General features: G+C 46.3%; 1 protein-coding gene across 3 annotated transcripts in view; it reads right to left on the reverse strand.

The window, feature by feature from the left end:
- Positions 1-27,384, reverse strand: part of stac (SH3 and cysteine rich domain) — a 185,604-nt gene that overhangs the window by 84,636 nt on the left and 73,584 nt on the right. For all 3 annotated transcript variants that reach the window (XR_005462137.1, XM_038809851.1, XM_038809850.1), the window contains exons 2-5: positions 20,400-20,673; positions 15,948-16,048; positions 4,012-4,093; positions 3,789-3,904 (exon numbers count right to left, since the gene is read on the reverse strand). Coding sequence is in view for 2 of the 3 variants with exons in the window: in XM_038809851.1 (XP_038665779.1) it covers positions 3,789-3,904; positions 4,012-4,093; positions 15,948-16,048; positions 20,400-20,673 (573 nt within the window). In the remaining variant the exon portion in view is untranslated. The remainder of the gene's footprint in view (positions 1-3,788; positions 3,905-4,011; positions 4,094-15,947; positions 16,049-20,399; positions 20,674-27,384) is intronic.

The following is a 27,384-nucleotide window of genomic DNA, read 5'->3' on the forward strand; positions in this document are numbered from 1 at the left end:
GTACCCACCTTTCCTGATCATATTAATGTGAAACTATTATTATTCAGCTTTGAAGGTTACATATCTAAAACTGGGTTTACCAGATCTGCAATATTCAATACTTTATATATCTCAGTGAACATTCCTCCACTTAACTATCTTCACTCTAGATTACTTCTTAATCTTAAGGGACCACCTTACTTATTTTAACTGCTTCCCAGTCAGGTGGAGTACAATGATCTGAGAACAAGACAGAGACAAGAGGAGCGTCTGGGGCCCAAAGGCACAGGGAGTGACCCGAGCTCGTGGCAAGGGCGGCCCAACGGCATGGCAAGAGTGACCAGAGGACGTGACAAGGGCAGTCCACAGGCGTGGCGAGGGTGGCAGCCCGAAAACATGACGAGGATAACTTGCAAACTAACATCACAACACAAGGAGCCATACAGGATATAGTAAACTGGCAAATGCTGAATTTAAATTAATCAACTTTAGGCAAGAATCGATAAATTCATAATTTCTCATGTTGCCGTAAGTTTTTATATGAATCTTATAATTAGAATCAATGTTCAATTAATTGGGTTCAGAGTGAAGTTTAAATTAATAACAAGGGATAGCAACACTGAAAAGTTGGGAACTTTTCAGTATTGCTATCCCTTGTTATTAATTTAAACTTAACTCTGAACCCAATTAGTTGGGAACTTTTCAGTAGCTTAAAATCTGAGATGGAGAAATAAGTATTAAATAAATATTTTAAAAGTGAACCACCCTCTAAAATAAAGTAATGTACGCCCAAGTGCAGCAGCTGAGAGGAGCAGCTTGTGAGTTTTTACTTATTTACATCTTACTTTAATTTCTGCTAAGTCAGCTTTAGTAAAATACAATGAGGCAGGATAGGTCAAAGTGGTCCTCTCGTGCAAATCCTGTACCATGTGGGAAGTCCATGCTGCACCACTTATCCTGGACAACCACATGTCCAATCAGTGTCATGAGCTGGAGTTCCACATTTTGGAACTTGCACAGCACCTGGCATCACTCCAGTTCAGTTTCTAGTCAATGGTAAAACCCCTCCCCCAAGTGGGGGATTCAGTGACCACTTTCCTTGATATGACTCCTCTCAGGGTAGATATCCCACTGCTACCACCTTGCCTCCCCCCCCCCCTCCCCCCCAACCCCATCCAATTTGGATTGACTTCAATTTTGGCAGGGCTCCTTGATGCCACACTCCGCCAAATGCTAAGTTCAATTCTTGAGTTCAATTCTTTTGGCACAGTATGAAGCAAGGCTGTTACCAAGTTATGTTGGCAGATTGGAGAAGCGGAGGCTGTGGGGGGGGGTCATTGAATGTAAAGGGGGGGATGGTTAGGCTCTCTCTTATTGCAAATGGGAATTGCCTGGCACTTGCGTGGTACAAATGGTATTTGCCACTTATTAGCCCACACCTGAATATTTTCAAGGTCTTGCTGCAATTGGACACAGACTGCTTCAGTATCTTATGAGCTGTGAATGGTAACAATGTGCAATCATTAGCAAACATCCCCACTTCTGACCTGATGATGAAGGAAAGACCATGGATGAAGCAGCTGAAGATGGTTGGACTAAGGGCACTACCCTTAAGACTTCCTGGAGCACTAATGTCCTTTCGGGAAGGAAATCTGCCATCCTTATCTGGTCTGGCCTACATGTGACTCCAGATCAACAGCAATATGGTTGACTCTTAGCTGCACTCTGAAATGGGCCAGGAAATCGCTTAGCTCAAAGGCAGTTAGGGATGGGCAACAAATGCTGGCCTTGTCAGCGATACCCACAGCCCATCAGAGAATGAATAAAGAATGTCCTGGGACTGATATGATTGGTCCCTGACCACTTTCCTTGATATGACTCCTCTCAGGGTAGATATGCCACTGCTACCACCTTGCCTCCCCCCCCCCCCATCCCCCCTCCACCAATTTGGATTGACTTAGGGCTCCTTGATGCCACACTCAGCCAAATGCTAAGTTCAATTCTTGAGTTCAATTCTTTTGTCACGGTACGAAGCAAGGCTGTTACCAAGTTATGTTGGCAGATTGGAGAAGCTGAGGCTGTTTTCTTTCGAGAAAGTCAAGAAGGGATTTGATAAGAAATATTCAAAATGATGAGGGGTCTGGACAGAACAGATAGTGAGAAACTGTTCCCATTGGCAGAAGGGTTGAGAACAAGAGGACACCAAATTATGAATGGCAAAAGAAGTAAAGGCAACATGATGCAAAACTTTTTTATGCACTTTTTTTTATTTGCTCACAGGCTGTGGGTACCATTGACAAGGCCAACATTTATTGTCCATTCCCAGTTATCCTTAAGTAGGTGCTGGTGGGCCATGTTCTCGAAACTCTGTCCAAGTGTCATAGATACACCCACAGTGCTATTAAGAAGGGAGTTCCAGTATTTTGATCCAGCGACAGTTAAGGAATAGTGACATAGCCCCATGAACTGATTATGCTCCGGAATACAGAGTGTGAGAATGAGGTGGAGTGGATAGGATTATTATCTGCAAAGAAAACATTTGCAGGGCTACAGGGACAGGGTGGGGCAAAGGAATTCACTCATTGCTCTTGCAGAAAGCCGGAATGGACACAAGGAGCTGAATGGCCCCCTTTAGTGCTGTAATCAGTCCTGATTCTATGTGCATGTGTCATTTTCAATTACAGTGCGTTTTCTGATTCCAACTCAAAAGCATTCAGCCAATATTCAATATGTCACAGTTTGCCCAACTGAATAACTGCATCCAAACTAGTGTTATAGTATGTTGCTGTACTTACAGCTCTCCCTATTTTCCTGCCATCAGCAAATAAGAGCAGCTCACTTTGCTTAGATAGCAATACTTCAGTGAATAAAGATACTGAAACAGTCCGTGTCCATATGCAGCAAGACCTGGGCAACATTAAGTAATTGTGCCACACAAGTGCCAGGCAATGACTAGCTCCAAAAAGGGAGAGTCCAACCATATACCCTTGACATTCCATGGCATTACCTTTACTTAATTCCCCACGATCAACTTCCTGGTAGTTACCATTGACCAGAAACTGATTGTACCAGTCACATAAATACTGTGGCTACAAGAGTAGGTCAGAGGCTGGGAATTCTGCAGAGAATAACCTATCTCCTGGCTTGCAAAAACCTGTCCACCATCTGCAAGGCACACATCAGGAGTGTAATGGAATGCTCTCCACTTGTCTGGATGAGTGCAGTTGCAACAACACTCCTTGATACCATCCAGGACAAGTCAGCTCCCTTGATTGGCCCACCATCCACCATCTCAAACATTCACTCCCTCCTCCATTGACGCACAGTGGCAGCAATGTGTACCATCTTGTATCTTGCACTACAGCAACTCACCAAAGATAGGGGCAGCACAGTAGCATGGTGGTTAGCATAAATGCTTCACAGCTCCAGGGTCCCAGGTTCGATTCCCGGCTGGGTCACTGTCTGTGCGGAGTCTGCACGTCCTCCCCATGTGTGCGTGGGTTTCCTCCGGGTGCTCCGGTTTCCTCCCACAGTCCAAAGATGTGCGGATTAGGTGGATTGGCTATGCTGGGTCACAGACAGTGACCCAGCCGGGAACCGAACCTGGGACCCTGGAGCTGTGAGGCATTTATGCTAACCACCGTGCTGCCCTTCTTGTGCCTCAACATAAGCATCAAGAGGGAAATTAAAAACAGGGGCAAGAATTTGTTCTTAGCTAAGACAACACATAAGAGGACTGGGCTAACCAAAGTTACTGAAATCACAGGTTAACAATGACACAGAACACAATCACCAAAAGGGTTATTTACAGAGTTACGCTGAGGTGAGTCAGATCCACTGCCAGACCCAGACTTTTTGGTTCTTTGAGCCAGAGAAGTTCCAAACCGGAGAGTTTCATACACGGGGTCTATTTTGCTGCCGCAAGCTTTATCAGAAAATAAACAGAAAGGAACAAGTGAACTGAGGGAAAAAGGCAGCAATGAGCACCCAAACAAACAAACAGTCCTCCATACAAGGAAATTCAGTACTTACCAATAGGCATCACCTCTTTGATGCACCCATATTGTTCATTGATTAATAATGGGGAGCTATAGTAACGTCGAAACCCCTTTGGCTATCAATAAGAGAACAAGCATACAAGCAAGGATTAGTTGAGGATGATAACATAGAATCATACAACAGGAGGAAGCCATACACCCCGTTATTTCATCTGGGACATCCTGAGATTATTGAAAGACACTACTACATACTACAGTTATCATAGAATCATAGAATTTACAGTGCAGAAGGAGGCCATTCGGCCCATCGAGTCTGCACCGGCTCTTGGAAAGAGCACACTACCCAAGGTCAACACCTCCATCCTATCCCCATAACCCTGTAACCCCACCCAACACTAAGGGCAATTTTGGACACTAAGGGCAATTTATCACGGCCAATCCACCTAACCTGCACATCTTTGGACTGTGGGAGGAAACCGGAGCACCCGGAGGAAACCCACGCACACACGGGGAGGATGTGCAGACTCCGCACAGACAGTGACCCAGCGGGAATCGAACCTGGGACCCTGGAGCTGTGAAGCCATTGTGCTATCCACAATGCTACCATGCTGCCCTTATTTTTTTTTTCAGGGCGGAGGTACAGGTACTACATACATCTTTCTTCCATGCCCTCAGTAAGTTCCAAATGGAGAACCCGTTTGCAAAAAAGGTCTGTCTCAATCGGAATTCAGGGCATGTTTAATCAAGAAAATAGTGCCACAACCAGCTGATGTGCAGTTAAGTGACCAGGTAGTTGTCAACACAACATGGTTCACTCAGAGTTTCCCTTTGAAGTGACCCAGCATGCTAAAGCTGAATGCTATATAAATACAGAGTATTTCTTTTTCATCTGAATTGTACGGGAATCATATTTAAGGCAGTTAAGCTCGGGGAGGGGAGAGAGGAAACTACATACCTGCAATTATTTTATCCAGGTTTTCAGATAATAGGAATGAACTAAAGTGCATTAATGTGCAAGGGATGAGACACTGAAGAGAAAAGTTTAGCAGGTCTATGGGGAAAAAGGTCTAGCTTTTAGGGACTGGCTTAGTGGATCTTAGAGAGCCAGCAGGGACCCAATTGATCAAATGACCTCCTTCTGTGCTGTAACAATTATATTATTCTATAATGCAAATTGACTACCTACTGTAATTTAATTGCAAAGGCTATTAAAATAAATAGAGTGAAATATTCTCCGGTCATGTTAAGCACTGCTGTCAAGGTGGCATTTGCGCACTGAACGTTTCCTCTTAAGGATTGATTGAGGGCAGCACGGTGGCATAGTGGTTAGCTCTGCTGCTTCGCGGCGCCGAGGTCCCAGGTTCAATCCCGGCTCTGGGTCACTGTACGTGCGGAGTTTGCACATTCTCCCAGTGTTTGCGTGGGTTGCGCCCCCACAACCCAAAAGATGTGCAAGTTGGATGGATTGGCCACGCTAAATCGCCCCTTAATTGGAGAAAATAATTGGGTACTCCAAATTTATAAAAAAGAAAAAAAAAAGATTGATTGCAGTAAATGTTCTGGTTGCACATTCCAGGCCTGTCAGGAGTACACAGCACATGCGTGTAGCCTACCTTTTCCTGTATACACACAATTTTTTGATATGTGTCAAAGCTCAAATTCAGCCCCCAGCAGGGTGCAACAGGGAAATCCTTGTAACCTAAACTAAGAAAACTGGATTATTCATCTCTAAATGTTCTTACCTCTACTTTCTCAATTGCACAAAACAGCAACACCAATTAGGCTGGCGAGATGGTTAATTTTCTGCTATTAAGATGGGCCAAATGGTCATCTTCTGTGCTGCAACCATGAGCATCACCACTTAGTGCCATTCCCCTGCCTTTTCCCTGTACCCCTGCATATTCTTACTATCCAAGTAAGCATCTAATGCCTGCTTGAATGCCTCTACTGAACCTGGCTCCACCACACTTCTAGGCATTGCATCCCAGACTTCCCGTGTGGAAAAAGAAATTCTCACATCACATTTGCTTATTTTGAAAATCACTTCTGTGCCCTCTCATTCGCAATCATTTTATGAGAGGGAACAGTTTCTTCCTATCTACTCTATCCAGCCCCCTCATGATTTTGAACATTTCTATCAAACCTAGTCTTATATTTCTTCTCTCCGACTTCCGGTGGAGGCCATGAGGTGAGCGGTCGCACGAAAGGTGGCTCTCGCATCTTCAACTACGGCCTTTTAACCCCAATGGGCACCAAACATACCTCCAATCCCCCAGCATAACTCCCGGCGACTGCACTAACTAGAAGAATGGAGAAAAGTCAGCCACCCAGGGAGGGAAACTGCAGTCTCGGAGCTGGCAGCCACACGCGGTGGCATGGAACCAGGACTGGCCGATCCCACAGAGCTCCCAGCATAGACACAGGTGCTGATGGACAAGCCTATGAGCTCCTGAGACACAAGGAGGGGTTGAAACGACTTCCTGGCAGCCATCGAAATGGCAATGGAAACTGCAACGGCCCCCATGAGGGAAGCAATGGCCAAGATGGAGTGGAGCCTAGGGGCCCAGGAGACAACGGCAAAAGACCAGGAGACAACAGCAAGAGACCTGGAGAAGGCCACCATGGACCAAGGGGACCAGATCGCAGTAGCTGCCGGAAGGACCGGAAGGAAGGAACCCAACAGAGTACGTAATGGCAATGATCGGGAAGCTGGTTATATAGAAGGAAAATTATTTTGACAGCCAGCAGGAAGCCAACAGGTTTGTCCAGAAGAATGGACTGGGCAAACAGTGAGAGCGTAATGGCCAGAACACGGGCTGCAAAAAGACGAGGGGCAGAGATGAACATAGGTAAAGGCATGGAGAAAGCAGGGGGCAATAAGCAGATGGGGGTTAAATAGGGGAACCTGGCTCGTTGGGGAGCCGCTACCCTAGCGAGCAGGCTGGGGTAGGGGAGTACTGCGGAGGGGGAGGGAGGACTGTCTGTCAGAAGGGAGGGACAAGACAGAAATTCAAGGGAAACAAAGTGTCAAAAGAGGCAGATACGGGATTGCAGGGAAGGGTGTAAAGCCGGGGGGGGAGAAAAGAAGAGAGGAGGAGAGAGATAGGGTGCCGGTTGCAATAGACAACATGTGGAGATGGCGAAAAAGAGGATGCAGTTGGTGGCCATTTTGAATGGCCTATGAGCAAGCCCAGGCCCAAATGAACAGGGTCAGGCCCACAGAGTGAGTACTACATTTGATCCCACAGATGGGGAGGCCGGGAAGCCCCCACCCCATCCGGATAGTAACATGGAACGTGAAGGGCCTCAATGGGCCGGTGAAGAGATCCAGAATCCTTGCCCATCTCAAGAGTCCGAGGGGGCGCGAGAATTGAACCTCCATTTTACCACAGGGCGCAAACGTGGAGATGGTAAGGAACAGCGGCAGATGACAGTAGAACCTCTGAAGCCCATTCTGGCTTCATGTCTGTTCCATGGAGTAGCCCGGGGGCCATCAAGCAGCCTGAGGGAGAAGGAATTGAAGGGGCTCAGTTGGTGCCTCTCGCAGGGGAGGTGCAGGAACATCCCAGCGCTTCTGAATCTCATCCACCTGACACTGGCGCACCTGACGGGCAGTAGGCAAAACAGGGTGGCACTTTGTCACCTAACTAGAGGACAGCTCAGGTCAGAGGGTGAGACAAGCAGCAGGCCACCTCCATGCCAGATATAACACCTAGAAGTGATAGGCCATGCAGGATTAAAGTTAACTAGCACTTTGGCACAGGTGTGGAACATAGTTGATGGTTAGGGGTCAGGGCACAACAACGTATATAGTCACTAGTAAACACTCCCGCACCAACATTCCAACCTGCGTCTATCCTCTGTCTGATGGCTGTTAGGGATGGACTGGGATGTAGAGGATGTTCTGGGTGGGGAGATGTGCGAAGTCTGGGGTGGGGGGGGGGGGGGGGGGGGGGGGGGGGGAGTGCCCCCATGACACTTGAACATCCCAACTGAGGTCATCCTCAGCAAGAGGTGGCAGGTAACGGGGCCAGAGAGTGAGGTTGCCTTGCAGGACAGCTTACCCAGTGAGCAACCAATCACCACTCACCATCTCCACAACCCCCCAACTTCCCAAAGGATACATCGGCCTCTGAAATTGACAGTGGAGCCTCTGGAGCTCACTCTGGCTGTTAGGGATGGGCTGGGACTGGGTGGTCTTTTGGGTGGGGGGGGGGGGGGGGGGGAGAGGAGAGGGAGGTTGTGCTTGGTTTGTGGGATTTCCCAGCACACATGCAGGATCACTTGGGCAGAGAGTGGAGGGTGATCCTAAAGACAGGAATCAGACTTTGCCAAATGATGAGGAGCACCAGAGCTCATCTCATAGCGAATAGTCATCCTCCTCCGTCCATGGACAAGATTTGCTGATACTGCAAACCTAGCGCCAACACCCTGTGGTGATGCTGGCCGGACCCTCAGGAGGTGAAGCTGGGGTAGCAATTTGGAGTGAAGGGCTGTGGGACAGGGAAGGTATGAGTGGCTATGGGGAAGGGGGTTCTGTTTGGAAGGGTGAGTGGGGGGGTGGGGGAGGAAATGGAGAGGTGGGACAGAGCAGAAGAGCTGCTGGTGGCCAGGCCTCAGTTGGCAAATCTGGAGCTGATGAGGTTGTCTCCTGCACAAAGGCCCTGGAGCTCACATTGGGCGACCTGCCCTGCCAGTCCAAGCTCCAGGCCCGGTTCTTCCTGATATTCCTCCAGCATGTTGCCTCTGCTGTGCAATGTTATGCAGGACGCAGCAGGCCAGCACAATGTTCGAGACCCTCCTGGGGCTATATTGGAGTACACCGCCAGGGCGGTCCAGGCATCAGAAATGCATCTTCAGGAAGCCGATGCACTGCTCAATGGCACTTCTGGTTGCTTTCTTAGGCGTAGTTATAATGGGTCTGCGCGTTAGTTTGGGGCCTCACGACAGGTGTCATGACCTCAGCGAGTAACCCTTGTCACCCAAGAGTCAACTTCTCACCCGAGGGAGCGCCTCAAAGATGCCAGAAACCCAAGTGCGCCAGGATGCAAGTATTGTGTACGCTGCCTGGGTATTGGACGCAATTGTGCATGATGTGCAGCTGGTGGTCGCACACCAACTGCACATTCAGGGAGTGGAAGCCCTTCCAATTGATGAAGGCCCCCCCCCCGATGAACCGATGTTCGTAGAGGGACAGGCCTGCCCTCAATCACTGCCTGGACCTGGGACATGACAGCGATGGGGGTGAATCCTGCTGCCCGGGCATCCTGGTGGGCCTGGTCCAGACTGCAGGTTATATCATACGACATCCGGGCGCATAGGGCATCTGTCACAGCATGGATGCACCTGTGTGCCGATGTCTGAGATCACACACAAGTCCCCACTCGAGCCCTGGAAAGACCCATGGGCGTATAAATCAATTCAGGGCGACCGGTCACCTTGACGGCCACCGGGAGCTGGTGTCCTCCTCCAAACCCCCACAGTACCAGGTGCACCACCATCTGACACAGGTGGTGCAGGGTCTCAGTGGTTATCCAAAGTCTTTGGTGGCATGGGCGGTCTGGCAGCTCCTCAAAGGCAGGCGCTTACAGCATATATGTGTCCTGATGCAGAGCCTCCTTCATACCTCCTCCTCGGTTTGTTGAACGACCGGCACTTGAGCTTCACTGGCTGTCCCCTGCTCTCTGGGTCAGGCTCCTCTTGCGCAGAGTCTCCCCTGAGCTGACCCTGCCCCTCCAGCCTCTGTGCATCTGCAATGGCAGCTGCGGCCAGGTAGATAGCGAGCATAGCTGGCTGTACTCCGAAATTCATACTTCAGCACCCCCCCCCCCAAAACCCCACTCCCACCACCCCGTTCCACCGAGATGTTGCTGTCCGCACTGCACCCCTGTTCCCATCATAGAGTAGTACTGGGCCTGTGATGTGGGGAGCCTCTCTCCTCCCCACCCATCCCAGTCAACAGGGGTACTGGTGGGTGCTGCAACCCACATCAGCAATGCCCATGGGAGTCCTGTCCTGTTTCGCAAATGGGGACAACTGTGGGTTTCCTTATCGGGTGGCCATGTGTTAGCCCGCCAGCAGAGAGGCACCTGGTTATGCGGTTGAGAAGGTGACCTTGTGCCACCAATCGCGTTCATGCTTAGAGATTGGTGTGTGGGCAGGTCCTACAGAACGGCGTCAGCGAGGGAAATGTGCTCTGCTTGGAGCTTAGCTGCAAGTGTGAGGTGGGTCCTGGGTGTGACACACACGTTGTGACAACCTGACCAGGGGCAGGATGGACATGCAGGGCTTGGAGACAGTTGAGGCCCTGAGGGGTGGGTTAGCTGATATTGTCACTGGTGAGGCCTCTGCCCTGAGAGGGCAGTGTGCCAGGGAGGATGCCAAAGGCCAAGTACATGTCCAGGTTTGGGGTGAGCTCTGTTATTCCCCTGCTTCTGCTGCAGTGGGGCTGTGCTTCTGATGAGCGCATTGAGGAGTGGCTGCACCCGGTGGGTCACTGATTGAGCTTGGCCATCCCCATTCCTTTGATTGGTCAGCTGGTGTATGAGGGCTTCCTTATCTTATCTTCTCGCTCCCCCTCAGCAGCAATGGCACCATTTGGAAATACTTGCCCCAATTCGCACCCGCATGACTTCCACCTAGGAGTGGCATCGCGGAAGGGTAGACCATACTTGTCCAACCCACTAATGACATTGAAATCTCATATAATGGTTTTGCACTGGCCCGCTGGCTCGGGGCACAAACTTTGATTTTGCTGCCAGCGAGGAAATGGCACATGGTGCCAGAAGTAAACCTAGATTTTTCAATTACGCGCGCTCCTCCGCCCAATCGAGATTCTGCCGTGGCGAAGCAGAGAATCCTGCCCACTATTTCCCCTTTAGAAATTCATTCTGGCTCTTCCTAATCAGCCCACATTTTTCCATCTCATTACTAATTCTATTCAGAATAATTGTTTCTAATAGCTTCCCCACCACTGAAGTCAAGCGGAGTGGTCTGGGCTTTTCTTGAAAACCTTTTTTGAGCAAGGGTGTAAGATTTGCAATTCTCCAGACCTCTGGCTCCTCCCCAGAGTCTAGAGAAGATGGAAAAGTTATGAGCAGCACGCATGTAATTCCCACGCTCACTTGCTTCCTTATCCTAGGATACATTTCATCCGGCCCGGTTACTTTTTAAACTTTCAGTATCGGCAATCTATCCAACATTTCCTCCTTATCAATTTTGAGCCCCTCCCGTGACAGAGTTTCCTACTCTTGTCACCATGGCTTGGATAACATCTGCCTCCTTGGCAAAGATAGATGCAAAGTATTCATTTAATAGCTCAGCCATGTTCCCTGCCTCCATGTTTAAATACTCTTTTAGGTCCCTAAATGGTCCCTACTCCTTTTACCACCTTTTTACAATTTATATGCCTGTAGAAGACTTTAGCGTCTGCCTCTATGTTGGCTAACGTTCTTCTCGCAATCCCTCTTTGCTTCTCCAATGTGCTTTTTCACCTCCCCTCTGAACCTTCTGGATTCCTCTTGGTTCTCAATTACATTTTCTACCTGACACGAGCACACTTTTACTTCTATATCTTAATTTCTATCTCATTTTCCATCCAGGGAGCTCTGGATTTATTTGTGCTACCTTTGCCTTTTGGGGAATATACCTTGACTGTGCCCAAACCATTTATTTTATGAATTTTATGCAGCCCATTGTTCAGCTTTGAGTTTCTCCAGGCAACCTTTTGTTCCAGTCTATCTGGCCCAGCTCTGTTCTTGCCCCATTGAAGTCAGCTCTCCCCCAGTTCATTGTTTTTACTCGCGATTGTAGATGCATTAAAATAGTCGGTATGGTGGACAACAATCTCTCCAAAATAACCATCCGAGAGCCTTCAACAATTACTGGAGAGAATATTCGCGTCACATGGGCCTCGGTCTAATTCAACCCTTGTTCCTCAGGTGAAACGACAATATTTCACAGTTCAAAAAAAAAGATAGTATTTTCATTTTGCTGCAAAATCCATGCTAATCAGATATTCTGCACAAAGGTCTTGAGTATGAGGCTATTTAATTATGTAATTAAGTCACAATCTAGCATTTAAATTTTTATAAATCTGAATTTCAAATGAGCTGAAAAAAGATAAATAATTACGTTCACATTATCGTTTTACATTGAGCTGTATTCTGACAACAGCGGAGATGTGCAACGCAGAAATGACAGGTAAAGACTTTTTATTTTGTTAACAACCCTTTTTAATTTTGGCTCCTCCAGGCAACATGGCCTGAAGATGGCCCAGTATCATCAAGCACTGAAATATTTATGAAGGCATCGCTTGGTTTTGTATTTCAAACCATCATGATGACAAATGTTGACTCTGGTACAATGGGGTCATTTGGCATCTTCTTTTATTAACAGGTCTGATTGCTTCCCAGCTGCCTTTCACTTACAAGATACAACTTTTGCTATTTTGATTAAAAATGTAATGATCAGCTTTAAATGTCAATGCAATGAAACACAATGCTGGGTGCACAATGTTCAGGTAATCCAATCTTCCGCAGGTACATTTAAAAGAATGATGTGCCTTCAGTTTTTAAACTTTCATCACCCCTTTTCCCCCTTCTTCCCCTGAAGATATTGGTTCCTTGCAGGAATGTGGTTCTCGGGACACTGGTCATCTTTTCCAATTAGAGTTAATGCGTGATGCTTACCAATGAGGGATGGCAGATGGCTAGAGGCATAATAGCTGAGCCTGAGTCTGTCCTTAGCTGAATAATAGAATAGTTACAACAGAGGGCGGCTATTTTGCCATTGTGTCTGTGCCGGTTCCTTACAAGAACTCACCTAGTCTCACTCCCTTGCCTTTTTCCTGTCGTCCCGCAATTTTTGTATTTTCAGATAATGATCCAATTCTCTTCTGAAAACCAACATAGAATCTGTCTCCATCTTACCTTCAAGTGGCGCATTTCTGATTTTAACTGCTCGTTGAATAAAAAAAGTTTTATTCATGTTGTCTCTTGCTTCATTTGCTAATCATCTTAAATCAGTGCCTTCTGGCTCTCAATCCTTCTACCAATGGGAACAGTTTCTCCCTATCTACTCTATCCATACTCATGATTTTGACCACCACAATCAAAGCTTCTCTCAACTTTCTTTTTTCAGAGGAAAGCAGCCTCAGCTTCTTCAATCTATCAACGGAACTTTTCAACCTTGGAAACATTCTCATGATTCTTTTCTGCACCCTCTCTTAATGTGTTCACATCCTTCCTAAAGTGTGTTGCACAGAACTGGGCACAATTTTCTGGTTGAGGTAAAACTGCTGCTTTATGCCGTTTATCATAACTCCCTTGCTTTTATACTCTTATGGCCCAACCTATAAAGCCCATGTTTTATTAAACATGCCCTGCCACCGTCAGTGATTTCAGCACATATACCCAAGGTTTCTCTCTGCTCCTGCAGCCCCTTTAGAATTTACCCTTTTATGTTATATTGCCTCTCAGTCTTCGTACCAAAATGTATCACTTCACACTTTTCTGCATTAAATTTAATCTGCCATTTGTTGCCCATTACTATGTTTCCTGATGTGGAAATGCCGGCGTTAGACTGGGGTGAGCACAGTAAGAAGTCTTACAACACCAGATTAAAGTCCAACAGGTTTGTTTCGAATCGCTAACTTTCGGAGCACTGCTCCTTCCTCAGGTGAACCTATATTTCCTGTCACTTAGTCAATTTGTATCCATGCTGCTATTTCCCTTTTGTTATAGGAGCTCTCACAGTGCTCACATGCCTGTTGTTTAGAATCTTATCAAATGCCTTTTGCAAGTCTAAGTACGCCACATTAACTGTAATACCTGCATCCACCCTCTTTGTTACTTTGTCAAAAACACAGGCACATTAGTTAAACAGATTAAATTTTTCAAAATTCCTTGGACTCTGGAATGGTTCCTGCAGATTGGAGGGGAGCGAATGTAACCCCGCTATTCAAAAAGGGAAGTAGAGAGAAATCAGGGAACTACAGACCATTGAGCCTAATGTCGGTAGTGGGGAAGTTGCTGGAGTCAATTGTCAAGGATTTCATAGCACTGCCTTTGGAAAGCGGTGACGTAATCAGCCAAAGTCAGCATGGATTTACAAAAGGAAAATCATGCTTGACAAATCTACTCGAATTATTTGCTGATGTAATTAGTATAGAGCTGACCAGGCTGAGCTGGAGGATGTGGTTTATTTAGACTTTCAGAAGGCTTTCGACAAGGTCTCACATAGCTGATTAATATGTAAAGTTAAAGTGCATGGGATCACGGGTAGTGTCCCGAGATGGATAAAAAGCTGGTGAGCAGACAGGAAGCGGAGGTATCCCAGGAGGATTCCTGGGATGGCGGGACTGTCACATGAAGACGGACTAAATCTGTTAGGATTATATTCTTTGGAGTTTAGAAGAGCGAGAGGATCTCATATAAATTTACAAAATTCTAACAGGATTCTACACGATAGATTCAGAAAGAGGGTTCCCGACAGTAGGCAAGTCCAGAACTGGGGGCCATAGTTTGAGGATATGGGGTAAACATTTTAGGGCTGAGGCACAGGGAAATTTCTGCACCTAGAGAGTGGTGAATCTATGGAATTCGCAAACACAGAAAGTAGTTGAGGCCAAAATGTTGTGTAATTTTATTTAGATATAGCACTTCGGGCTCATGGGATCAAGGGATATCGGGGAGGGCAGGATCAGAGTTTGAACTTGATGATCAGCCGTGATCATAATGAATGACAGAGCAGGCTCGAAGGACCGAATGGTCAGTCTCCTCCTGCTTCTATTTCCTATGCTTCTACGATTTTCACCAACAAATTCATGCTGGAATCCTATGGGTTTCATTAGTTAGGACCTATGGGCAAGAACCTTGGTTGATTCTCCTTTCCTTAGCTTTGGAGTGACAAGGTCAACTATTTTTGGCTCCGGTTGAAATCAGTAACTCAGTATGCGTCAGACCAGAACCTAGCGTCCTTCCCAACCTGCATTTGCAATAAGACCTGACTCATGTGAGACATCAGTGCAATTCAGAGTCAGAACTATGTTGTCAAAGATTTCATCATGCAATCAAGATTCCACATCAGCATACTGTCTGCCGATTCAGGTGGGCGTAAAGGAAGCTGCGGCACTTGTTGAAAAGCAGCAAGATCCATTAGTATCATGGCCAGTTAGATAGACACCGCCTTAACTGACTATGGCACCTGCGATGAATTCTGCTATTTCGTTAATGAAGATTTGCTTAATTATTAATGTCACACCAAAGTTACTCTTGACATAAAGATGGGTCCCACTGTTAAACATGCCACGCAGTATGTTACACCGAACCCTTTGGTAGAAGATTGCTGATTACATTTCTCAGTTAACGTTTATCCAATTTATGAGCTCAGGATGTCAACTTAAATTAAATGGACGTAAATTTGCAGATTTACATCAAAACAGCCAAATTAAATCCTTGTCTTTATCATTGCACAGGGTAGAGTTTATATTTAGATATCCAGTTCTGTCAAATAACCTCCAATTGCAGCTTTCAGTCCAAAACCAGCCTTCAATAATTTAAACTTTTCATACCGTCGGGAGAAATTTGCACTCGTATTTCCCATTGGACCTGGTCCCCAGCAACCTACAACATCCCTTTCCCAGTCAGCTGCTGATTCCTATATTTGTTTAAACATACTGCTGTCACAATACATCAACCTTTTCAGAACCAAATTACTTTTTCTTTGGCAGAGTGCAAAATACAATTGGCTTCATGGAAAGGATGTCGTAAACTTAGCATGTCTGCAATTCTGCTACATTGCCTTTGTGTATTTACCATTATCGTGTCCCGTAAAATCATTGTTTTTTTTGCAAGAATTTGTGTAATCGAAAATCTGTGTGGATTTTGAAACCCTCAAGGATTAATCTTTGAGCCTGCAGTGTTGCGTCTGTTCCTGCGATAACCATGCCAAGCATACAGTGCTTCTTACCAGTTTGCCCATGCATCGTTGCTGTTCAACACCGTCAATACATTTGTGGTGGATGCTCATCTTACAAGCCTTGCAACGCAGCCCAAGTTTGGCATTAGTGCCTGTTTAGTGAATATACATCACAAGTTAAATCAATATTTTCCATATATCCAGTCAGCAATTAAGCGATCTGAAAGTACTTAATAGCCAATATTAACCTTAAGCTATACTATTTCAGACCACTGCAAATAAATAACAATTGAACTCTTTTCAAACCATGTCAGGCTTAGTTGTTTAATGATTTTTGTTTCAGTTTCCTTTAATGTCATATTTTAACCCACAAGAAAATTATACAGAAATTACAATGCAGCAATAGTCTATTTGACCCAGATAGCCCTGACTTGTGTTTAGCCTCTATGTGAGCAGCAGTCCCAATCAGATATGCCTGCTGTTCCCAGCTCCCTTCCTTCCTCCTTCAGTCACCTATCATTCAATGCTTTTATGATCCCTGCTTCAATCACTAACTCTGGTACTGAATTCCACAGCCTCACAATCTTTTACATATTAAAGGTTGCCTCATGCTACTGTCCTAAGTCTTAGAATCATAGCATTTACAGTGCAGAAGGAGGCCATTTGGCCCATCGATTCTGCACCAGCCCTTGGAAAGAGCACCCTACTTAACCCACACATCGACCCTATCTCCGTAACCCAGGAACCCAGTAACCCCACCAAACCTTTTTGGACACTAAGGGCAATTTAGCATGGCTAATCCATCTAACCTGCACATCTTTGGACTGTGGGAGGAAACCGGGGCACCCGGAGGAAACCCACGCAGACACAGGGAGAACGTGCAGACTCCACACAGACAGTGACCCAAGCCGGAAATCGAATTGAGACCCTGGAGCTGTGAAGCAACTGTGCGAGTCACTGTGCTCCCGTCTCTTGGACTTAATCTCGCAAGTGTGTTCCAAGATTCTAGACCTCTAAATTATTGGAAACCATCTGTGCAGTCTCTTCATAATTTTAAACAGCTCTGTACAATGTGGCCTCGTCTGATTGCCCCAGCCATCCGATCCACATGGAAGGATTAGTCTGGGATTGATATCTCCCAGTCACGGTAATACTGTCAGTATCATAGCCACAAAAGAATTTATTGACCTGTCTTGTCACAATTCATTGTAAGATAACAATTTCCGCTACACAGAGGAAAGTAGAAATTTAAATGTGGTTATGATGTTTCTGGGTTTGAAATCATTAATGGCGAGAAACAGAGTTGATGACCTTCCATCAGTCGAACTGAAACACTAATGCTGCTTCTCTCCACTGATGCTGCCTAATTTGCTGAGTATTTCCAGCATTTTATTTTTATTTCAGATTCCAACATCTACAGTATCTGGCTTCTGTATAAATCACTAATGTTTCCTGGAGATTCTGTTAATCAATGGAACTTTATTTTTCAGAAAAAGAAGGGTTAATATAATAATCATAGGGAGTGATCTATTTCTGTCAATAGATGTCATCAGTACAACATTTTATAAATGTTGAAGGTTAGAATCCTGGATGAGAACCCATCTATTTTCAATGTTTAAAATTGTGAGGAAATGTTACTGTACCACAGGAGCGATAACACTGACCAATATGTATATTTAATGTTAAAACAAACTTAAATTGAAACACAGAATTAACCACACTAACAACAGAGAAATAGCTTTCTAGGTAACAGTTACAAGAGTTCTTAAGTAAAAGAGAGACTTTAACTTACTTCCTAAGCCTGCCTCTCTATTCTAATTAAGCAAACCAAGGTAGTTCAAAATACCACTTATAAATAAAGTTAACAACCAAGTTTTTATTCGCTTTCTCTGTACCGAATCTTGAGAACCTCTCAGGGCCAAAACTAAAACACCTCTTGTGCAGATTAAAATCATAGGAAGAACTAACTTTTTAAAAAAAAATTTAGATTAGCCAATTATTTTTTCCAATTAAGGGGCAATTTAGCGTGGCCAATCCACCTACTCTGCACATTTTTGGGTTGTGGGGGCAAAACCCACGCAGACACGGGGAGAACATGCAAACTCCACACGGACAGTGACCCAGAGCCGGGATCGAACCTGGGACCTCAGCGCCGTGAGGCGGTTGTGCTAACCACTAGGCCACCGTGCTGCCCTGAAGAACTAACTTTTGAGACAGACCTGGCTGTTCCCCTTAGTTACATAATCTGTACCCACAGCACAAGGCATTCTTCAGTCTCCTCCCACAAAATGTCCCATGACCTATTTAGCCAGAACGAAACACACTACACCTCATAAATTAGCTACATTCTAATTGTCCTTTAAATATAAAGAATATTCCATTAGCAGACACTTCATCTGCAAAATTAACGATTATCTCACTTTTATGACTCCTTAATGACAGCTTTAGCAGATGTACTGTCTGTATGCATCTATTTTTTAGAAAATATTTTATTGAGGCATTTATAATTTTAACACTTTACAACAACAACATCCAACAGAGACAGAACCCACACCAAAATAACCATTCTCTCCCCCCCCCCCCCCCACACCGAACACAAACCCCAACCAACATGGCTTATAAAAACACACTGCCAGCCCTTCCCAGCCCTCCAGTCATTGGTTTTCATAGATCATAGAATTTACAGTGCAGGAGGCGGCCATTCGGCCCATCGGGTCTGCACCGGCTCTTTTGAAAGAGCACCCTACCCAAGCCCACACCTCCACCCTATCCCCATAACCCAGTAACCCCACCCAACACGAAGGACAATTTTGGACACCAAGGGCAATTTAGCATGGACAATCCACCTAACCTACACATCTTTTGGACTGTGGGAGGAAACCAGAGCACCCGGAGGAAACCCACGCACACACGTGCAGACTCCACACAGACAGCGACCCAAGCGGGAATCGAACCTGGGACCCTAGAGCTGTGAAGCAATTGTGCTAACCACTATGCTACCCTACCCCAATTCGTCACTGCCATGCCTCTCCTTTTCCCCCCTCCCCCCTGACAGTCTAACGTTTGTCGAAAAAGTCGATGAACAGCTGACACCTCTGAGCGAACCTCTGTAACAGACCCCTCAAAGTGAATTTAATTTTCTCACGCCTGAGAAACCCTGCCATGTCGCTAATTCAACCCCCCGACTTTGGGGGCTCCAAGTCCCTCCATCCCAGTAAAATCCATCTCCAGGCCATCAGAGAAGCAAAGGCCAAAAGTCTGTATGCATCTTAACCCAGGTTTTAATAACATTACTGCAAAAAAAAAAACTATAAAATATGAAAATTCCTTATATTCAAGAATGTTTGGAAAACATGGTTTACAATTTTACAGGGTTGAAAAAAATAAACTACGATATTTCTACCTCATGATTAGAATCAAGCATCAAAAACCATTGTTCTTCATTCACTGTGTAAATGGGGTTCGAGTTGCACATCAAGTCCGCAATACTTTTATGCATTCAAAAGCTCATCATCAATACAATCTTTTTGCAAAATTTCATACACTGTTTTACATGTTTAGCTGCAATCTCTCTGTTGGGTATTTTAACAACATGTTAATGACCAATATAACTTAAGTGGGTGGGCAAAACAATAGCGGATGGAATTGTGTGGGAAGATAAATTTGAGTATTTTCTAAATGGAGAGAAACTACCAACTGTGCGGTAGCAAAGAGATTTGGGAGACCAAGCATACAGGTAATTTAAACCTGGCAGTATAATATGTTGACATTTATCTCAGGAAGACGGGAATACACAGAGGAAGAGGTTTTGCCACTTGACTAAGGTTGTTTCACGCCTTAGTCATACTGCACTGGCAATGGACCGTGGCAAAGGACATTTTACCTTTGGTGGGATACTGTGCAGATTAACCAGAATGGTGTTTGAAATGATAGGAAACACAAAGAAACTATTTTCTCTGGTGGGAATACAAGAGGATATAATCTTAAAACTAAAAGTGCCAGACCATTAAGCAGCAAAATCTGGAAGCATATTTTTCCCACAACGGCAGTAGAAATCAGAAATTTTATTGTAGAATTCAATTTTCAATGCCTAACTGAATTCAGTAACTTTTTTTTGTGTTAGATTTTATCTGAATGTACTGTTGGGGCAGCACAGTGGCTCAGTGGTTAGCACTGCAGTCTCACGCACCAAGGTCCCAGGTTCGATCCCGGCTCTGGCTCACTGTCGGTGTGGAGGGTCAAACTTATTAAAATGTTCCCAATACTATTTACTCATTCAATATTGTTACAATGCTGATTGGTGTTATCAGAAATTACATTAAAGTTTAAATCTTCCATTGCCTACAAGATAGCTCATATTTGTTGCCGTAGGACTCCAAAATGTATCATTTGAAGGATGGTCAATACCTGCTAATAACAATTATTTACCAGAAATTCACCCTTTTAATCAGAAAGAATGTCAACAGGCATACATACTTCATTGCACAAGAGGGAACCACTTACCAACGATCATGTGGTTGCAGGTATCGCAGAAGGTTGGTTTCTTGAAAATGTATTCCAGGAAGGAATGTGTCCTGTTCTCAGCCTGCCTCTGGGTTCTGGTTGGGGTGGATGTTTGACTTTCTGACACTGGGAGCTGTCCAGTGCTGGAACTGACTCCAGGCAGCAGTTCCACCTGCAGCTTTGTCTCGCTGCTCGTTCGTTGGAAGAAGTTCTCGGCACTTTTACTCCTGAGACCTTTTGCTTTAAACGACAGTGAGCGCTTTAGCTTCTGGAGCTGCAATTGAATGGAAATAGTGTTTAAGTAGATGAGAGACATGACGGCGATGCAGAAAGATGGATGCCTAGCTGTGGAGGCGCCGAGTCCTCAAGCTCCAGCTCTGCGTCTATTAGGATATGTAGCGTTACCTTAGCTAACTGAGTATTGAAACGTTATCCTTGAATAATGCAGAGATCAGATTTCTGGCCTTTCATTATTTGCGCCCAATTAATAAGAGTGCTGTCAGGGGCCTAGCATAGAGACAAAGATTGTTTGTACATATTTAAAATATTCTCAGCAGTTTACTCTCCTCCCTTCCTGAAGACATTTTCCATCACTGCCTGCTATCCTCTGATGAACTGCAAAAGATGATTATTTATTGTATAGCTGAATACGGAGTACAGTAAGAAGTCTTACAACACCAGCTTAAAGTCACCTGATGAAGGAGCTGCGCTCTGAAAGCGTGTGATTCTAAAGAAACCTGTTGGACATTCACCTGGTGTTGTAAGATTTCTTACTGTGCCCACCCCAGTCCAACGCTGGCATCGCCACATCATAAATACTGAGTGACTACATGCATGAAGTTCCTGCAGAAGTCACCTGGCAGCAATAAGGAGGAAACCCCAGCCAAGGTTCCCCTCCACAAACCTAGTCAATCTAGTACCACTTTCTCTGGCTCAGCTGAGATTGGCTTCTTACATTTTGGGTTTTTATTTTTATTGGGCAGTACGGTAGCACAAGTGGATAGCACTGTGGCTTCACAGCACCAGGGTCCCAGGTTCGATTCCCTGCTGGATCACTGTCTGTGCGGAGTCTGCACGTTCTCCCAGTGTCTGCGTGGGTTTCCTCCTAGTGCTCCGGTTTCCTCCCACAGTCCAAAGACATGCAGGTTAGATGGATTGGCCATGCTAAATTGCCCTGAGTGACCAAAAAGGTTAGGAAGGGTTATTGGGTTACAGGGATAGGGTGGAAGTGAAGGCTTAAGTGGGTCGGTGCAGACTCGATGGGCCGAATGGCCTCCTTCTGCACTGTATGTTCTATTCATATATCTTTCTCCTGTATACCACCACAATCATCTGGAAGTGAGCTGGCATTAATTTACACCATATGATTGAAAGGTATTAATCCTGCAGTCTGCCTCATGCTTCTTTTCCTTCTGTTGCCTTTGATGGGGACCCTGAGCCATCCTGGTGTTTCATAGATTCATAAAACATCATTTCCATCTCCCTTCCCCTTTGCTGCATCTCAGACGTTGGCCCTCTGTTCTTGATGACCCTTCAGCTATCGATCAGCTCAATTGCAACCTCAACTCCACATATAATGCTCTTGTTCCTGCCAAAACTGTTAACATCTCCCACTATCATTCTTTCCACTTGGTTTGACCTCCATCTTTGCTCCGTTAAGTTCAAGTATGCCGACATGAAAAGTAATGGGGCACAATTGGTTTAGACATTCATTACCAGATCTGGCTAGACCACAGCATACACCCCTGGGCCCGGCACACAGTATTCTAAGATGAAATCAGAACGCAAAGATAATAATACCCTAAATAGAAGTGGAAAATTTAATAACACATGGCTTTTTTCCTTCATCCTTCTCCCCACACCATTATTTTCTTAGCATCATTTCCCTGATCCCTCCACTTTAACCTCCAATCAGGGCAAGGTGCTTTTGGACATCTTTGTTTACAAAATCAAGAGCAACTGTTCAGCTGTCTCCGCCACATCCCTACCTTCCCTTTCAGAGGAATTCTGCATTTCTTCAATTCCGGCCCCTAGTGCGTTTTCCACCATCCAATCGCCCAGCTGTGCCTTCACCCCCATGGAGATACTCAACTCATCAATTCTAATCCTAAACCACCTGGGTCTCTACACTTACCTGTCTTCCTTTAGCATGCTCTTTAACAGGCTTTCCTCCCTGACCAAACTTATGGTAAAGTGTCCTAATATCTCCTTCTCTGACTCGGTGTCTCTTTTTGTGGAAGATCATGGGCTACATTAAAACAAATTGTACAGATGCAAGATGTTCACGTAGCTGCAACCAGGGACTGAGATAGCAGGGGATGTGGTGGGAGTAAGAGGGGGTAGGAAATCAGCGGATTGGGCTGTTGGGCAAGTAAACAGTGTAAACATGGACTGGGGTTGGTGAGAGGGGGAGACTGGGGAACGGGGTTTAGGAGGGAGACTGGAGGTCAGGGAGAATGGTGCTCAGGTAGAGTGGTGGATAAGGAGGACAGAGAATGGGGTTAGATGAGCCTCCACATTTCCTGCAGAGCTGGGAGCATAGTTTCAACATATTGAGTGGGGGCAGTGCTATGTAGGTTTCTGGAAGCACTGAGGTAGGGCTTCCAGGAATACTCGAGAGAACATTATTCTGACAGCACTGGGGCACCTCTCAGATTTAGGGACCATGAGGTGAGTGAGAAGTAGATTTGGGAGTTACAAAGGCAGTTGAGATTACAGGGCCCAGTGAATGTGGGTTTAGGACTTTGTGAACACCGAATGGATTAGGAAATGGAAGGAGAAAACTTGAGGAGAAGAGTTTGGAGCATTACAAACGAGGTAGTGTTCAAGATTGCTGGAATCTAGATACAGAGCTTCCCAGCAGAGCCGGCTTCCACATTGCTGGAGGAGGTGCTGACGACAGGGGGACTGGAGAAGGGGGTAGTATCAGCGGATTACGGGGCTATTTTGGAAGAGGAGAAGGCGCCGCTGGAAGGGATCAAGGCAAAATGGGAGGGAGAGTTGGGAAAGGGTATAGAGGAGGGGTTCTGGTGCGAGGTGCTCCGGAGGGTGAATGCTTCCGCTTAGTGTGCAAGGTTGGGGCTGATACAGCTGAAGGTGGTATTTAGAGCACACCTTAACACGGGCGAGGATTAGCCAATTCTTTGAAGGAGTAGAAGGTGTGTGTATGCGTTGCGGGGTGGGTGGGGGGGGGGGGGGGGGGGGGGGGGGGGGGGGGGGGTGCTAATCACTTTCATATGTTTTGGTCCTGTCCAAAGATAGAGGATTACGGGAAGGAGGTTTTTAGGGTAATCTCTAAAGTGGCGCACGTGAAACTGGACCTGGGCTCTCGGGAGGCCATGTTCGGGGTGTCAGACCAGCTGGGGTTGGAAACGGGTGCGGAGGCAGATGTTGTAGCCTTTGCCCCATTGAACCATTGAAGGCGGATCCTGTTGGGGTGGAGATAAACCTCTCCACCCTGTGCCCTGGCGTAGTGGGGGGACCTGCCGGAATTCTTGACTCTCGAGGTCAAATTTGAACTGAGGGGAAGGATGGAGGGTTTCTGCAAATTATGGCCGTTATTCATTATGCACTTTCGAGAATTGGATTACATCGAACATTGGGGGGGGGGGCTGGGACTGATGGACTGTTTGTGTTAATAGTGACTCTGGGTGATTCCTGATTCCTTTTTGTTATTTGTTTATGTTAACATGCGGGCTAATGTTTGGGGGTTTGGTGGGAGGATGGGATCGTTGTTATTGATATGGGGATTGACATTGCATTCTTTACTGATTATTGTTTTTGATGGGTGTAAATTTGGGAGAAAATGTAAAAAAGGAGAATAAAAATATTTTAAAAAAAAGATTACTGGAATCTGGAAAATTTGACATGGTAGCTCTGAGGGAATAGGGGGTTCAAGATATTTTTATTTAATTCATTCAAAGGATGTGGAATTTTCTGGTGAGACCAGCATTTATTGCCCATCCCGAATTGCCCTTGAGAAGGTGCTGGTGAGCTGCCTTCTTGAACTGCTGCAGTCCATGTTGTGTAGGTACACCCATAGTGCTGTTCGAGAAGAAATTCAACTGAAACTACCACTGACCCCTTTCAAGACATCAGGGCCAGGATTCTCCCCAACCCAGCGGGGAGTCCCGGCGTATTGGAATGGCGTCAACCACTCCGGCGTTGGGCCTCCCCAAAGGTGCGGAATTCTCCACACCTTTAGGGGCCAAGCCCCCACATTGAGGGACTAGGCCCTCGCCGGAGTGGTTGCCGCTCCGCCGACCGCACGAACGGCCTTTGGCGCCCCGCCACCCGGCTGACAGAAGTCCGCGCATGCGCAGTGCGCCAGCTGCTGCTGATGTAATACCGGCGCATGCGCGGAGAGGGGGCCTCTTCCGCCCCCGCCATGGTGAAGGCCATGGTGGGGTGGAAGAAAAAGAGTGCTCCCATGGCACAGGCCTGCCAGCCTATTGGTGGGCCCTGATCGAGGGCCAGGCCACCGTGGGGGCACCCCCCGGGGTTAGATCGCCCCCCCCCACCCCCCAAAAGGACCCCGGAGACCACCCGCGCCATCAATCCCGCCGGCACCGGAGGTGTTTTAATTCCTGCCGGCGGGAAAGGCCCGTCAGCGGCAGGACTTCGGCCCATTGCGGGCCAGAGAGTCGCCGCGGGGGGCCCGCCGACCGGAATCACGGGGGTGTGTCGGAGAATTCCTCCCCAGGTTCCAACTCCTCACCAGGTTATCACCTATCACCTTCCTTCCCCAACCTGTTCAGAGCTCTTTTTATGCCCTGCAGTAAACTCCACGGGCATCCATTTCTTTTATTTACCTTAAGATGTCAAAGCATAAATTACCTGCTTCCTAAATAATGGATGAAAATAATAGGTTGGAAGATGCAGTTTTTTGATATTGTGCAACAGGAAATGCAGAAGAACATATTTTACCCTTCAATGCTGTAAAAATTAACCTGCCATTAAAACAATCTGGAATAAAAAAAGTCCATCAACAAATAAAACACTTAACATTACTCATATACGATCGTGTATATCCAGAAAGCCTGAGCAAGAAACATAGAAAATCTATATTTAAATTCAGTTTTAAGCTGCATATATTCTCCATAAGCTATTATTTTCTGAACAAAAGAATCATGATTATTGGTGTGGCTTCTCAAGTGTTGACTGTCTGAACAATTCATAACAGATAACAGAATTCTGCCATCACAGCTTGAAGTAAAGTTTTGACAATTCAATCACCACTTTTTCATAGTCATCCAGAGAAAATTTAGAAAACGTTTAAAATATTCACAGGATGAAATAATTCACCCTTCTTCCTTCAACTTTTGTTGACACCCAAATAATATGCTGGAATATTCTGCAAGCTGCATACACTCAGGTTGGAAGAGTAAACCCCATAAAATCCTGGAAGCCGAATACCTAATAAAATGCACAGCTACATTTGAAAACACTGTCTCAAGATAAACATATCAGCCAAAGCCTATCGGCTTTTGAGACAGTCCAAATTCTTAAAACAAAAACTTGTTAAAGTGGTTAGCACTGCTGCCTCACAACGCCAGGGACCCCGATTAGATTCCGGCATTGTGACTGACTGTGTGGTGTTTGGACGTTCTCCCGGTGGCTGCGTGGGTTTCCTCCGGGTGCCCTGGTTTTCTTCCACAGCGGGTTAGGTGGATTGGCCGTGCTACATTACCCCATAGGTCCAAGGATGTGCAGGTTAGTTGTATTACCATGATCAATGTGCGGGTTTACGGGGATAGGACGGGGGAAGTGGACAGAGGAATAGTGCTCTCTCAAGAGGGTCGGTGCAGACTCAATGGGCTGAATAGCCTCCTTCTGCATTGTTGGGATTCTATGGATCAAAAGACGAATAGCCATCAAAGATATGAGGTGGGATTCGCTCAGCCCTCGCCGTGCGGGAAAATTGTCGGGTCGGGCATGAATTGCATGACGCCGCCTGGACGCCGGTCCGCCGATTCACCGGAGAGCGGAGAATTGGCGCCAGCTTGGCCAGGAGCCACTCTACACGGTTCCCTGGTGATTCTCCGCCCAGGATGGGCCGAATGGCTGCATAAATAAATCTGAGTCCCGCCGGCGTGTCCACGTGTGGTTTTAAAATTTTTTTTAGAGTACCCAATTAAGGGGCAATTTTAGCGTGGCTAATTCACCTAACCTGCACATCTTTGGATTGTGGGGGCGAAACCCACGCAGACACGGGGAGAATGTGCAAACTCCACATGGACAGTGACCCAGGGCCGGGATTCGAACCTGGGTCCTCAGCGCCGTAGGCAGCAATGCTAACCACTGTGCCACCGTGCTGCCCTTCCACGTGTGGTCTTACCCGGTGGGACCTCGGCGTACATCCACCCGGGGGCGGCTTGGCCCGCGATCGGTGCCTACTGATCGGCGGGCCGGCCTCTCGGACTGGGGGCCTCTTTTGCTCTGCGCCGGCCCTGTAGCCCTGCGCCATGTTGCGTCGGGGCCGGCATGGAGAAGGCTCCCTTCACCGCGCATGTGCGCAATTACGCCGGTCACACGGCGCATGTGCACATTGGCGCAACTCGCAGCAAGCACGCGCAGACCCGCGGCGCCCATTTGACGCCAGTATCGGCAGCTGGAGCTGTGTGGGTCGTTCCACTGCCATGCTGGCCCCCTGGAGGGGTCAGAATTGCTTCTCCTTGGGGCGTGATGACACCGCTGCGTTGTTTACGATCCCGCCCATTAACTTCATCATATTATGAAATCTCATTTTTGGCTTTTGGAAATTTCGATTATGACAAATGATGGCTGAAACATCAACAGATGACAATGAAGAAAATCTTTCAATAATGTGGGAAGGATTGTAGAGCTGCCCAAGATGTCACACTATATCTTTTATAATATATATGTTCATTGATGTCCTTTTAATTATTTCTAATATTTTAAAACTGGACAAAGACCTTTTAAATTTGTTGGATCAATATCGGTTATCTCTGAAGAACCACAAACA

Source organism: Scyliorhinus canicula, chromosome 10 (genome assembly GCF_902713615.1).
Source record: "Scyliorhinus canicula chromosome 10, sScyCan1.1, whole genome shotgun sequence".
Classification (NCBI taxonomy): domain Eukaryota; kingdom Metazoa; phylum Chordata; class Chondrichthyes; order Carcharhiniformes; family Scyliorhinidae; genus Scyliorhinus; species Scyliorhinus canicula.